At 34.9% G+C, this 14,799-nt stretch overlaps 1 protein-coding gene across 1 annotated transcript; it reads left to right on the top strand.

Annotated features, from left to right (window-relative positions):
• Window positions 1–1,290: 1,290 nt before the first annotated feature.
• Window positions 1,291–2,265, top strand: LOC149199582 (uncharacterized). The gene is made up of 4 exons (XM_089400627.1): window positions 1,291–1,429; window positions 1,539–1,720; window positions 1,828–1,846; window positions 2,125–2,265. The coding sequence occupies exons 1-4, from the start codon at window positions 1,334–1,336 to the stop codon at window positions 2,263–2,265; spliced, it is 438 nt and encodes a 145-aa protein (XP_089256753.1). The 5' UTR covers window positions 1,291–1,333.
• Window positions 2,266–14,799: the final 12,534 nt, after the last annotated feature.

Raw genomic sequence — 14,799 nt, 5'->3', positions numbered from 1 at the left:
ATCCATGAGTATGTGTTGACTCATCATTGTTACTCAAGGAAAACTGCATCAACCAAAATAATCTATTGGTGGTTTGTAAAAGCAGACTTTCACTCTTACTAAATGCCTATGAGTCATGGATTGTTACCATGTTTCCTTATGTTTGAGGAAGACAAACCCTTAAAAATAACATTTTTACTTATTCATTAATTATATATAATTAATTTTCAATGTTTTCAAATATATATATATATATATGGAATAAATGTAATGTACTATATTTTATTACGCTAGTATCAAAGCAACTTACAAACCTCTTGAATCGTACGATTTTATTTGATAGTTAGGGTTATCAACCTAATAACATCCTCAAATCTACCTTGATTCGACATGCAACTACATCATTGTGCATAAACAAATTTGGACACTTGTAATAGCCCATTAGTTGTTTGTAAGTGGACTAGTTTTCCTACTTGATACTTTTACGTTTTAACTAGTTATTTTATTAAGGGGACTGATTTTTATTCTTACTCGATACTTTTAGGTTTAACTAGTTATTTTATTGGAGTTGTCTATAATGCGACTTTTTGGAGATTCCGGTGACGGAATCCGGCGGAAGAAATTGAGGTTAAATCTTGATTTTTTGCAGTTAAAATGGTTTTTTAACTGCATATTTGGATTCAGCACCCTGAAAAACCCCTGGGACGCTTTCATTGTGCAGAAACTAGCTATCAAACTTGCGATTCCAATAAATTCCTGCCGGATTTCGACCAGAAAAACCCGCCGGAAAGGCTTTCAAAAAGTCGCGTTATAGACAACTGCTATTCTATTTCCCAAAGTGTAGATAAAATGATATCTTAACTAATCAAAATGAATATAGATCTTACTCCAAACCAATAATATAATTTCAACTTAAATATCTAAAGGAAACCAAATATCTCAATTTTTTTTCATTATTAAATTGTACTTAGGTCGAGACCAACTCACATGTTGGATGGAAAAATGATTTGCTTAACAGTGGGATGTTGTAACTAGGATTGTGCAAGATTTGGTCAAGCCTAGACACCCCTTAGGATAGTTTATATTTTGATATTTAGCCATGATAATCAATAATTTATTGGAGTGATTTAGGCTAGGTTTGGAATCAAACCTAGGAATTGCCACTATAACTCAAGAATATATCCAACAATCTACAAGCTAGATATATCGATAACTTATGACATAACAAGGGCGTTTACCCTTATGGCCTTATCACAATAAACTAACATGTCAATTATGAGAACTGAACCTCGGCGGGGAGGAGATCAAACAGTGCACCAATTTGCCGCATAATTGACAGGAGAGGGCCTCAACAATGCCAACCCTTTGTCAAACGAACCTCTACCCAGTGCTGCTACTCTCATTTTTGCTGTCTCCGACATCGTCTCAGATCCCTTGTAATTTGCCACAGGTAATCCTCTGCAGGAAATGATAAAACATTATGATGTATTTGCCATAAAGTGGATTTTCTGAGATGGGTTTGTTACATGTAATTCTTAATTTTGATCTTTGATTGGCAGGAACTCGAGAGAAAGTTCCCGCTAGTTATTAGCACTTGGCCTTTCAGGGAAGCAGTCCGGGCAGCTTGGAATGCAGTGGAGAGTGGATTATCTGCTGTTGATGCAGTGGTAGAGGACTGCTCAACCTGTGAAGATCTCGGCTGTGATGGCGCCGGTAATCCTTTTCAAATTTCGATGCTGCGGTGAATCCTAACATCGTGAATTAATTGTAAAAGGGACCCGGCAAACCTATTGGTTATCTTCGAATAGATTGCACACAGGATAATTCCGGTTAATTTTCTTTTTTCAGTAACCAGGCAATTATACAGGTTATTTTATTCTCTTTTATAACTAATTTCGCTTTTGATTGATCGTTAGGAGATAGGAACCCCAACTTGTAATAATACGGAACAAATCCAGTTAAACTGATAGTTCATTTGGAACCTCTAACACGTATATTCGAAAAAAATAGGTAAGGAAATTTGCAATTAAAAGTATTTGCCAGAATCTGAGAATTTTTTGTCAGAGATGTATAACCTCTGGGTTCGCTGGCTGTCAGTGTTGGCCTCTTTCTTCCAAAAAAAAAATTCTGCAATGCTTTGGGCAGTGGGTTCTTGCGGTCTGCGGTGATTTATGTTGCTCTGGCCGTGGGCTGTTACAGTTTATGCTGCTTTTCTTGCAAGGATTAGTTGGATCACTGAGCGCTGGGAGCGGAAGAGAAAGAGAGAGGCTCGCAGTGGCAGAGTAAGCTCGGGAAGTCTAAGCGTGTATACATCTCTTGCTGCTTGGCATGACAAAATTACTGGGTATAGTATCATGATTGTGGACTAACATTGCACTACGTGCCAGACGAATTACGAATCAACTCATAGTTCGCACACAGAGTCGAATGTTTCAGTTTTCCTATTATTTGAGAAAAAATGGATAAATTGAGGAACTACATTTTAATATGAATACAAATTTGAACTTTCACCTCTTTTAAAATCAATATCTTTACCTCAAATATATAACTAGCATTTGTACCTAATGTTGCAAAGAAAACCCCGTAAGGCATAAAGTGTGAAAGAATAGCGACATGTGAATGGGCATTGTTGAAAGCAAGGTTCAATGATAATGGGTTTCAATTGAAATTCTTAGTTATGTGTATGTTGAATATGGTTTTTTGGAAATAAAATTAGTGTTGAAGAATAGTGACATGTGAATGGACATTGTTGAAAGCAAGGGGTGGATCAATTTGAGTTACAATTGAAGTATTAGTTATGTGTGTTTTGAATATGGATATTTTGTAAGTAACAGTAGTGTTTGGAAGAATAGCAATATCTGAATGGATATTCTTGAAAGAAATGATGGATCATAATGAGTTATAGTTAATGTCATGTATAGGTTATCCATTATTAATGAAGTAGTTTTTGTTGATGTGAAAATGTTTTTTTCAATATTGTAAGGTTTTTTTTTTGTATTTGGAGATTATGTTTTTCCATATGTTACATATTTATGTCGTTATTAAAAAATACAAGTGGATTTTAATGAAAGAGTTGAAAAAAGTGATACAATGATACGAGATTGTGAACAACCTGATGGTTGTCATTTTATAGTTGAATTTTTTTTGTTAATGTGTTGTAGAAGTAATATTGATATTTTGGAAAATGTAAATTTATTATGGAAATTCTTTAGTAGTAGTTTACATGGGAAAGGTTATTGATAATAATATTTAATAAATAAGATTGCATGTAATGGTGGAAGATGAAGCCAAGTGATATACATAAGGTATAATTTACAGAAAGTAGAATGTTTGTAACAAAGGAAGTCTTTTGATCTTCAAACATCCTTTTTCAAGTTTCAATTGAAAAATACTAGTAAATTGTAACAGATGAGGTGACAAAAGAAATATAATATTGTGAAGAACATTGTGGTTGTCACTTCATATTTGAAGATGCATAATCATTTGTTGGAGGCATCGAAGTCCTGAAGAAGCAGCGATGAACCTGCAAAATGTATATCTAGTTAAAATTTGTAATATGTAAATTAATTGTGAAATTTATTAGTAATAGTTTGCATGTGAGTTGTGTTAAAATGAATTTGGAATGAATGGAAATGAACTTACCTTTGTCATGGGGATTTAAATATTGTTAGTCGAAGATGCAAGGTCAACGAGGGCATACCAAACACCAATGGAGATTTATGCGTAATTGGAGACGCATATTTCTTGATTGCCATTTTTTTCACATTATGTCACGTTGATAAATGTGGTTACCAACATTTCCTTTTCAATAGAAGTAAGATTCATGCCAAATGCATGATGTTTCAAATTTCTATACTCTACAATCTAATTATTAAGATATCCAAGACAATTTGCCAACTATTGTGTAGCAGACAAAGATGTTTCATGGACGAAATATCATTGAATGTTTTAATAGAAAAATGTGCACAAATATTTAAAGGCACACTCTTTATACCTCAAGTTTTTTTTGTTTCAGCTTCAGCTTTTGAAGTCTGCATATTTATCCAAGCTTCAATTCTCACTTCTTCTGGTTGGTATCTGAAATTTACAGACAAAGAATAATTATGAAGAATAAGAGGAGACTGATAGTCTAGCAATAATATAATCATATTTTATTGTAAAGTATTGATGAAACCATGCTAAAATCAGTACAAATATTAGCCCATAGGTCCTCATTGCCTTTGATCCTTAGTTAAACATTCCCATATTAGTTGTGAAGCTAGTAAAGCATTTAGAAGTCCATAAAAGATTCACAATAGTGACTTTGTAAAAATGACCTGAGATTTGAGTGATGTTCAATCTCAATGGTATTTAACTGAATTAGATCTGCATTCATGATGATAAGGAGTCTAAGTCTAATTATCTCACAGGTTTGATTCAAGAATATTTAGAGACCCAATCATATGTTAACATGTTTGATAGACCATTGAACGTTTTGAATACAAACGATGCAGACCTAAGTGAAAATTTGAGTAGACCAATTAGCCTCACAATATGATATATCTCAGGGGATGCTCCATAAGTTAATACCCTTGTAATTGAAGATGGGGATGAAGAGAGGCTGAATGACCATCCTGGAAGATGAGGATTCTATTCTTGGAAAGTTTTTGGAGACTCAACCAAGTATTTATGGGTATGAGAACACCATTGAAGTTGATGTGGATAGAAGGTTAGATGTTGGACACAAAAATCTTAAGAAATATTGGATGAATTTTTAGTGTGAACCCATTTTTGACGATGAATCAGAGATGCAACATATTCCTAAGGACCAAAATCCATCTTCTGAGTCTAACAATAAGAAGGATATTACTATGTATTATCAAGGTGCAGGGGTAGTTTTTCAAAGGATTAAGGTCTGGTTAGCAGAGGAATTAACCTCCAAGCCCAAGTTTGGTTGATAAAAATATAGGAACACCCTTCATCTTGTAGCTTGCGAATGATAGACCCTCTCTAGTGGTTAACACGGTGACCTTGCAGTCATCAGAGCCACAGTCTTTGCAACGTCGGAGGCACTAGGTGGTTAGATTTCAAGGGGAGGTATCATTAATCAAGCCTTTTCTTGCTTCACCTTGACTTCTCTCTACAACCTACTTTAGAGACTAGCCTCAAAACAACTAAGGATTAAGGGATACACTTAGCTAGGCATTAACTAAAATAAATCAAGATCTTGAATTTCACTTAGATTGTAGGATTTGCATAGCATATAGGATAGCTTAGCATCCCTTAAGCAGCGATTGTTCATCTAGTCATATGGTTCTTAATCAATATAAAGCAAGTAGTTGACTCCACAAGGCACTAGTACCACATATTAATCTAATCTAATCCTTAAAACTTGCTAAATCAACCGAGTGGCTAGGCCATTCAATATAGCTCCTGAACATGTTGGTTGCCAATGAGTCTTACATTCTCATATTCCATAGGGACTACCCCCCATAGCCTGTTATTGGGAGACAGCTAGAACGGAGTGCGCAAGGATAAGAGTGATAGCCCCTACCCTGAGTCATCATCGCACCGTGCCTATGCAATTTGAGCAACAACAAGGACAAGCATTTGCCAATAGTGAACTCTCTAGATGTCAATCAACCAAAAATTTAACATAAGGGAATAGGGTTTCACTATGTTCCGCATATCACATGCAAAGCAACCCTAGCATGGTGTAACCACTTTCAAAGCAACCCAAAAGCTGTTAATTTTTGGCAGCTCAGTGACAAACTCCAACCATAGGACTAGATTCCTCTTTTCAAGAAGACCAATGTTGACTTTTGAAGCACTTGATTTGGAGAAGGGAAAGTGGATTTTAGAAGTGAAGTCCACGGTTGCACAAATTGTCAAGTCAGCCTAGAGAGACTAATTAGCCCTCCTCCAATGCCTATAAATACAGGAGACCTCCAACTCATTTGCACACACATCAACTCACAACTTCTCATCTCTCCTCTCCTCATTGGTTCCTACAAATTGCAGTGTCTCTTCACATGTGGGCTGGAAAAGAAGGACAAAATTTCAGGTGGACGAAATCTGAAGCAGACTGCAACTTTGACCAACTTTGACCAGCGTTGACTTTATCATTCTGGGCTAAATTTTGGTTCGATCTTTTCAGGGAAATTGCATATTTTGACCACAGTTTGACTGAGTTTGCCTTCATGTTTTGACTGTCTTTGAGTGTGGAAATTTTGTTTTTCAGAGGCCAACCTGACTGGCACTAAGACCAAGAAAATCTGGGCAGTTTGACCAAGTGTTGACTTCAGACTTTGACCACAGGAAATTTCAGACTGTGACAACAGTTTTCTCTCTCTACTTTCACTGATTTTGGGCTAAACTTGACCAGCATCTTCTTTGACAAAGTTAATTGGAGGGTTGACCATTGACTGTTATGGACTGGTTATGGCAGACTTTGACTGCTGTTGACTTGGACAGAATTGCATATTTGAGACAGTTGACCAGATTTGACTCTTGTTGACAGATATTGCTCATTGTACTCTCTGTTGAACATTTTATGACAATCTAATAGAAGAATTACAAAGGGGTTTCCCCCTTGTGGAGTTTTTTCCCTGGTCTTTGACCAAACCGATGTCTCTTGTTGATGTGTTGATTGTCTCCTATTTTTCATTGCATTTACTGTGGTATCTTCAATTACTGTGGATGAATGGAAGAATTAATTACTGTAGAAAAGATTGCTAATTCAATAATTGAATTGCGCTAAAGTAATTGATACTGAATAGAGCAGTGTAAGAATTAACAAGAGCTAATAGCTTGGGCACACTATTCTAGGCAGACAGTAGAAGAGAAAAGAATATAATCCAAGTTTTGAGAGATTTAGAATGTTTGTCAGATTCGTAGCTCTAAGGTCTTTTCATAGAAAGTATGAATCTACTCATCATGTATTGATGATATAATCTCATTGGTCAACTTTTTTGTTCATTCATAGGCATTACGGTGACTCCATGAATCTGTTAAATGTAAAGGGAAATGAAAAGCAATAAACAGAAAAGGATTTACATTTGATTTCAATCTTTTTGGGTTACGTACTTGTCATTTGTAGTAGTCTGTAGAATAGGCATTTAACAATGGGGCATAAAGACCTCCCTTTCTTAGACTATTTATCATCCACCTTGCATTCATAGAAATGCATTAAACAAAAAAGTAGTTATATGTGATGTGGTGGACTACATTACCTAGATTTCCAGTGCTACACATTCTTCAGGCCAAGATATACAGTAGGCACCTTCATAAGTGGTATTTATAGGCACCTTCATAAGTGGTATTTACAATTCATCCTTTAGAATCACCAGCTGAAAATCAATTTGTATAAGCTATTTCTTTACAGCTGTAGTCTATCATGGATTCCCACTAACAGATTCATAGGCATTTAACAGATTCATAGGCATTAATGTGACTCCATGAATCTGTTAAATGTAAAGGGAAATGAAAAGCAATAAACAGAAAAGGATTTACATTTGATTTCAATCTTTATGGGTTAGATTTCCAGTGCTACACATTCTTCAGGCCAAGATATACAGTTGGCACCTTCATAGGTTGTATTTACAATTCGTCCTTTAGAGTCACCAGCTGAAAATCAATTTGTATGAGCTATTTCTTTACAGCTGTAGTCTATCATGGATTCCAACTAACAGATTCATAGGCATTAATGTGACTCCATGAATCTGTTAAATGTAAAGGGAAATGAAAAGCAATAAACAGAAAAGGATTTACATTTGATTTCAATATTTTTGGGTTACGTACTTGTCATTTGTAGTAGAATAGGCATTTAACAATGGGGCATAAAGACCTCCTTTTCTTAGACTATTTATCATCCACCTTGCGTTCATAGAAATGCATTAAACAAAAAAGTAGTTATATGTGATGTGGTGGACTACATTACCTAGATTTCCAGTGCTACACATTCTTCAGGCCAAGATATACAGTAGGCACCTTCATAAGTGGTATTTACAATTCATCCTTTAGAATCACCAGCTGAAAATCAATTTGTATGAGCTATTTCTTTACAGCTGTAGTCTATCATGGATTCCCACTAAGCTTGGATATTGACATGTAAAATGTCAGAAAGGGTGATTTTTCTTTTCAAATATGGCAAAACAAGATTTTCACAAACCAACATGAAGGATGCATTTCATAATCCCTTCTATTTTTATCAATAATGTTTTAGGTCATACAATTCAAAATTGCAACATATAGAAGGTTAAAAAGTAAAAAGTGTCGAGTACTGATTGTGCTGTCCTGTTCGTTACATAATTGCATTGTCAAAAAGATTTTGATCAATAGGCTACAATGACCAGTAAAATAATAGCTTTAAAACTTGAGGCTCTTATGGATTTGAAAAAAGTTACCCGACGGGCTATTCATGTAACAAAAAGCCTTAAATGCCTCAAAAGTTGAATTAAGAAACAAGCGGATTACTACAATTTACTTATGTACTATTGATTAACAAAAACCTTAACAATGGTTGTGTGAAGGCAATTAAAATTTTAAGTACTTTAGTTTAGCTTAACCATTTGTGCATAAAAGGTCCTGCGGGACCAGCTACAGAAATTATGATTCTGCTGTAAGATGTGGCACATACCTAACAAGTGCAGCCACACAACATAACATACCTGATAACCTTCAAGACCCATTTTGTCCAGCAACTTTTTGTTTGCAGTCTTCTCATCATAGCTACAACAAGAAAACTGCCAAAACCAGATTTTGGTATTTTAAGCTGATAAATGGAATCAAGCATTAACCCATCATATATTGAATGATTTACTTACCTCCCATCAAGCACACCTGGAGTAAGAATACCAAAATGATCAAGAAATTCATCAAATGTTCATCTTGTTGGATACCCAGCACATCTGATTCTAATTGCCTCCATAACACCCTACAAAATAGTTGACTTTGTTAAAAGGAAATTCTATATTTCTCTGAGTCAACCTCAATTAAAACTAAAAATCTTATACATTGTCCATGTAAATATGCCTGCTCTTCCACTATCAGAACATTTAGAGCTTCAAAAAAATTAAACAAATATTAATCGATCCTCACTCCACAACGTAGTTGTTGCAAGACATTGTGATTCTCAAAAATTCCTAGCTTTAGTAAACTGTTTGATTAAACGCATCTTATGTAATGAGGCTCTGTTGAGCTCAATGTTTCCAGAAGAGATTGCAGTTGTTGCTGCACAAAAAGTAACCAAAAGCACAAGTCAATAACATGAATATATCAGATATTGAGATGACATTACATGACAATTTAAAAAATGTACCCTACTAAGGATGTGTCGTATAATTGAAACAATAGAGTCCTTAATGTAAGCCATTATATATCTGAGATAATTTGTATCTCCTAGAATTATCTTCACGTTGCAGGTCTGCAGGGATCATGTCATTAGTGCCCATCTGGTGGACCCACTGGGGTCGTACAGAATGGCCCACCATTTTTTTCAAGGGGGTAAAATTGCATATATGTGCACACGCACACACATATGGATGAATCTGTGTGGACCCACATTTCCTTCTTGCAGGTTCACCATAAGGGCCTAGATGGCTTGATGCATATATATTCACATGAATTGAACATCACAGGACTGCAAGCCAGATAGGTCACAAGGAGAGAAAAACAAACATAAACATATAACATAGAGCATCATCTCATGTGAATTGTTTGACAAGAGCCTGCATTAGTGTCTACTGTCTATCTATAAGTCATTATATAATTCAGGTTAGTTGTGTGTCCTTGGGCTGATCTATGTGCCTACGAGGCCTACAAGGGTTGTGTTGTGTAAGCCCATGGACTCCACAAGGGACATGCCATGCACCATACAATATTTTTAAAAGGAAACCAATAGGACGGGTGCACATTTTACTATTTACTGTATAATATACGTATCAGTGTCCATAATAAATCCAAGAGTTGACACATGATAGTAAATCAAACTAAACCATTCTTAGGAACTAAATAACACAATAACCGAGAATACAAGATGAGTATCACGCAAAAATATTCCAACAGAAACTAAAGATAAGGTGAGAACAAAAGCTTAACAAATGTGACTGCAGTGTCAGTAGAAGGAATAATGTTTAATCACGCATTAAATACAACACTATAAAAGCATACCTTAAAGCGAGTGCCAATAGAGGAGAATTTAGATGACTTAGAAGACTCCTCAGGGAGAGGAGGAAAGAGACCCACAACAAAAGAACAGTTTGAAGCATTTAACAGAGCTTGATGTTCTGCAACAACATAATCTTTATTCTTGTCAATGAACAAATCGGTCTTATATGTAACCTGCCAAACACATATCAAAGAAGATGATCATTTTCAAGGTATTGTGGCCACTGTGCATCAAAATGCAGGGATTGTAATTAAAAATCTAAAGGAATCAATTTCTCACATCACCAGCATAATGACCAAAAGTGAAATCTGTATGAGAAAGTTTTGGTTTGCTGAAGCGTTTGTGATTCTTAAACGTTTGATAAAGCTTTTGCGAAAATGTTTCATGAGTTGATCTTGGAAACATACTGCAAGGCCAATGGAAAGAGAGCGGTTAGTCTTTTTTTGAATAAGAAAGATATCAGTTACATAAAAACATTCAATAGAATTCTGCATTTTCCCCTTTTTGCATAAGTTATTAGTGACATCAAAGCTTCCCTGCCTAAGTCTTCATCTGTCCAAATTTGAGTGATCTATTAACAAATCTTGTTTATATTAATTATGCTTTCACAGATCATCACTAAATACAAAGAGATTTTATGGAAAAACCCTATGTCAATTTTTGGTTATCTCAATGTTTCAGGTTGTATTAGATTAATCCATATTCAGGAGATATTCATCAAGGGTGATCTCACATGGAAATACCAATACTAAATAGTATTTTCATAAACATTGATTTATCAACAGAACTGAACCAGGATCACCCTTTGATGAATATCTCCTGAACATTAAGTGGTGTGTTATTTGTAAGAAGTTTAATCAACGGTTTCCAAACCTCAATCAATTTAAAACCATTCTCATGGTTCAAATTATTGGGAAATTTCTCAATATCTTTAGTTCGAGTGATCCACTTCTGCAACAATCTTAGCATTATCTAAGCATATATGAGATTTACATTTCTGAGAGTGCTCAGCTTATGCATATTTTTTGATACATTCATGTAGCATATCTAGATTCTACACCATGTTATTTTAACCTGATTTTCACAGAATAACTAGTTTCTCCAATTTAAACTTTACCACAACCATAGGGAATCACCATGAAAGTCAAAGTAGACTTAAAACAGATTCTCACCAAGTTTGTGATGCTTTTAATAACTTCTATGGACTCATCTACCATAATCTGTGTTTAGAGACAAAATCAAAATTGACCAACACATCATTCTTTTCTACTTTCACATTTACAGGAACTCTGTGCAGGCCACTTAGTTAAACCCTAGCATGGTGTAACCACTTTCAAAGCAACCCAAAAGCTGTTAATTTTTGGCAGCTCAGTGACAAACTCCAACCATAGGACTAGATTCCTCTTTTCGAGAAGACCAATGTTGACTTTTGAAGCACTTGATTTGGAGAAGGGAAAGTGGATTTTTGAAGTGAAGTCCACAGTTGCACAAATTGTCAAGTCAGCCTAGAGAGACTAATTAGCCCTCCTCCAATGCCTATAAATACAGGGGACCTCCAACTCATTTGCACACACATGAACTCACAACTTCCCTGCCTAAGTCTTCATCTGTCCAAATTTGAGTGATCTATTAACAAATCTTGTTTATATTAATTATGCTTTCACAGGTCATCACTAAATACAAAGAGATTTTATGGAAAAACCCTGTGTCAATTTTTGTTTATCTCAATGTTTCAGGTTGTATTAGATTAATCCATATTCAGGAGATATTCATCAAAGGGTGATCTCACATGGAAAGACCAATACTAAATAGTATTTTCATAAACACTGATTTATCAACAGAACTGAACCAGGATCACCCTTTGATGAATATCTCCTGAATATTAAGTGGTGTGTTATTTGTAAGAAGTTTAATCAACGGTTTCCAAACCTCAATCAATTTAAAACCATTCTCATGGTTCAAATTATTGGGAAATTTCTCAATTTCTTTGGTTCCAGTGATCCACTTCTGCAACAATCTTAGCATTGTCTAAGCATATATGAGATTTACATTTATGAGAGTGCTCAGCTTATGCATATTTTTTGATACATTCATGTAGCATATCTAGATTCTACACCATGCTATTTTAACCTGATTTTCACAGAATAACCAGTTTCTCCAATTTAAACTTTACCACAACCATAGGGAATCACCATGAAAGTCAAAGTGGACTTAAAACAGATTCTCACCAAGTTAGTGATGCTTTTAATAACTTCTATGGACTCATCTACCATAATCTGTGTTTAGAGACAAAAGCAAAATTGACCAACACATCATTCTTTTCTACTTTCACATTTACAGGAACTCTGTGCAGGCCACTTAGTTAAACCCCCAAGGCATGTTCTATGTTGAGCACTTCATAGACGTGAGGGAACATGACAAGTTGTTGGTAATCAATGTAGAGTATCTCTTGGCACATTTTGTTCACAAAAGTAAGGTTCCTTCTGCTAATGGTAACTTGTATGTGGATCCCTATATTGTGTTTGATATCTTTCGTAACTTCATTAGAAAATGAAATTGTAGGACAATACATTGAGTCTCAGATTGTTTCAAAAATGATATATAGCATTGATAAAACTTTATGGTTTATCACATATTCCTTTTCAGATCTAACAGCATGTTAAAAAGACATCAAAGAGACACTCAATAAGAAAGTAGTTCATGCAACCTTACTTGATTTTGTATGTGTTAAGCATTTACTCCCAGATTTAATATACTGAAAATGAGGAATTAGAAGTAAGAATAATATAACAGAAGTAACACCAGTGTTGCATTCTTTAAAAGATCAAAGTCCTGCTTTGAATGGGTGGGCTTCTGAATTTTTTCTAGGGTTCTATGACTTTTTGGAAGAAAATATGTTGAGAGTTATTGAGGAATCAAGAAATTAAGCTTTGGGTGCCTTAAATACTACTTCGCCTTGCTTCGAAAGGAAAATGAACAATATTTTTTTGAGAATTAGAGATTCACATTTCTAATAGTCATTCAGGATACAAAATTATAATAAAAATTCTAGCTAATAGACTAAAAAGGTCCATTTTCAAGATAATATCAAAAGAATAGTTTGGTTTTCTTTCATAACAAAGAAATCCAAAAGGCAATGAGAGCAGCATAAGAAGGATTGCATACTATAAGGGTAAAAAAGATTGCCAACCGTTGTGATGAATTTGGACATATTGTTATAACTTGGATAAGGATTTCAACAGTTAATTGGATCATGTACGAGATTTCTTCAGCATCTTTTTTAATCATGATTAATGGCTGACAGCAGCATAAGAAGGATTACATACTACAAGGGTAAAAAAAAATTCCAACCATTGTGATGAATTTGGACATATTGTTATAACTTGGATAAGGATTTCAACAGTTAATTGGATCATGTACAACATTTCTTCAACATCTTTTTTAATCATGATTAATGGTTCTGCCTCCAGATGATTAAGGGGTAAAAGAGGGCATCAACTATCCCCCTTTTCATAGACCAATTAGCCTCACAATATGATATATCTCATGGGATGCTCCATAAGTTAATACCCTTGTAATTGAAGACGGGGATGAAGAGAAGCTGAATGACCATCCTGGAAGATGAGGATTATGTTCTTAGAAATTTTTTGGAGACTCAACCAAGTATTTATGGGTATGACAACACCATTGAAGTTGATGTGGATAGAAGGTTAGATGTTGGACATAAAATTCTTAACGAATATTGGATGAATTTTCAGTGTGAACCCATTTTTGACGATGAATCAGAGATACAACATATTCCTAAGGACCAAAATCCATGTTTTGAGTCCAATAGCAAGAAGGATGTTACTATGGATTATCACGGTGCAGGGGTAGTTTTGCAGAGGATTAAGCTCTGAGCAGAGGAATGTGCTGAAACTGCTGAACAATATCTAGCAGATCGTGAAGGATGGATGGAAGCCTTAGTCCAAGAGGTTTAAGATTGAGAGTTGGCTGGAAATTTTGCTCACATGTTCAAAAACCATGTGCGAGATAACATAGTAGGACAGTGCAAGGTTTAGAACTTGGGAATTTATAAATGAATGTGTTAAGCATTTACTCCCAGATTTAATATAGCAAAAATGAGGAATTAGAAGCAATAATAACATAACATAAGTAACACCAGTGTTGCATTCTTTAAAATATCAATCCTTCTTTGAATGGCTGGACTTCTGAATTTTTTCTAGGGTTCTATGACATTTTGGAAGAAAAGTTGCTGAGAGTTATTGAGGAATCAAGAAATTAAGCTTTGGGTGCCTTAAATACTACTTTGCCTTGCTTCGAAAGGAAAATGAACAACTTTTTTTTTGAGAATTAGAGATCCACATTTCTAATAGTCATTCAGGATACAAAAATTATAATAGACATTCTAGCTAATAGACTAAAAAGGTCCATCTTCAAGATAATATCAAAACAACAGTTTGGTTTTCTTTCATAACAAAGAAATCCAAAAGACAATGAGAGCTGCATAAGAAGGATTGCATACTATAAGGGTAAAAAAAATTGCCAACCATTGGGATGAATTTGAACATATTAATATAACTTGGATAAGGATTTCAATAGTTAATTGGATCATGTACGGCATTTCTTCAAAATCTTTTTTAATCTTGATTAATGGTTTTGCCTCCAGATGA

This window comes from Pinus tabuliformis, chromosome 2_1 (assembly GCF_031772625.1).
Source record: "Pinus tabuliformis cultivar Carrire ecotype Pingquan chromosome 2_1, CPIR1, whole genome shotgun sequence".
In the NCBI taxonomy this organism is placed as follows: Eukaryota; Viridiplantae; Streptophyta; class Pinopsida; order Pinales; family Pinaceae; genus Pinus; species Pinus tabuliformis.
The sequence above is the reverse complement of the archived record's forward strand: the minus strand, read 5'-3'. Positions and strand labels throughout refer to the sequence as shown.

Excerpts from the sequence above, each read along its gene's own strand:
- LOC149199582 (XM_089400627.1), top strand. The coding sequence starts at position 1,334 with ATGCCAACCCTTTGTCAAACGAACCTCTACCCAGTGCTGCTACTCTCA. Across the intron at positions 1,430-1,538 it reads TCCCTTGTAATTTGCCACAG|GAACTCGAGAGAAAGTTCCC; the intron begins GTAATCCTCTGC and ends TTTGATTGGCAG.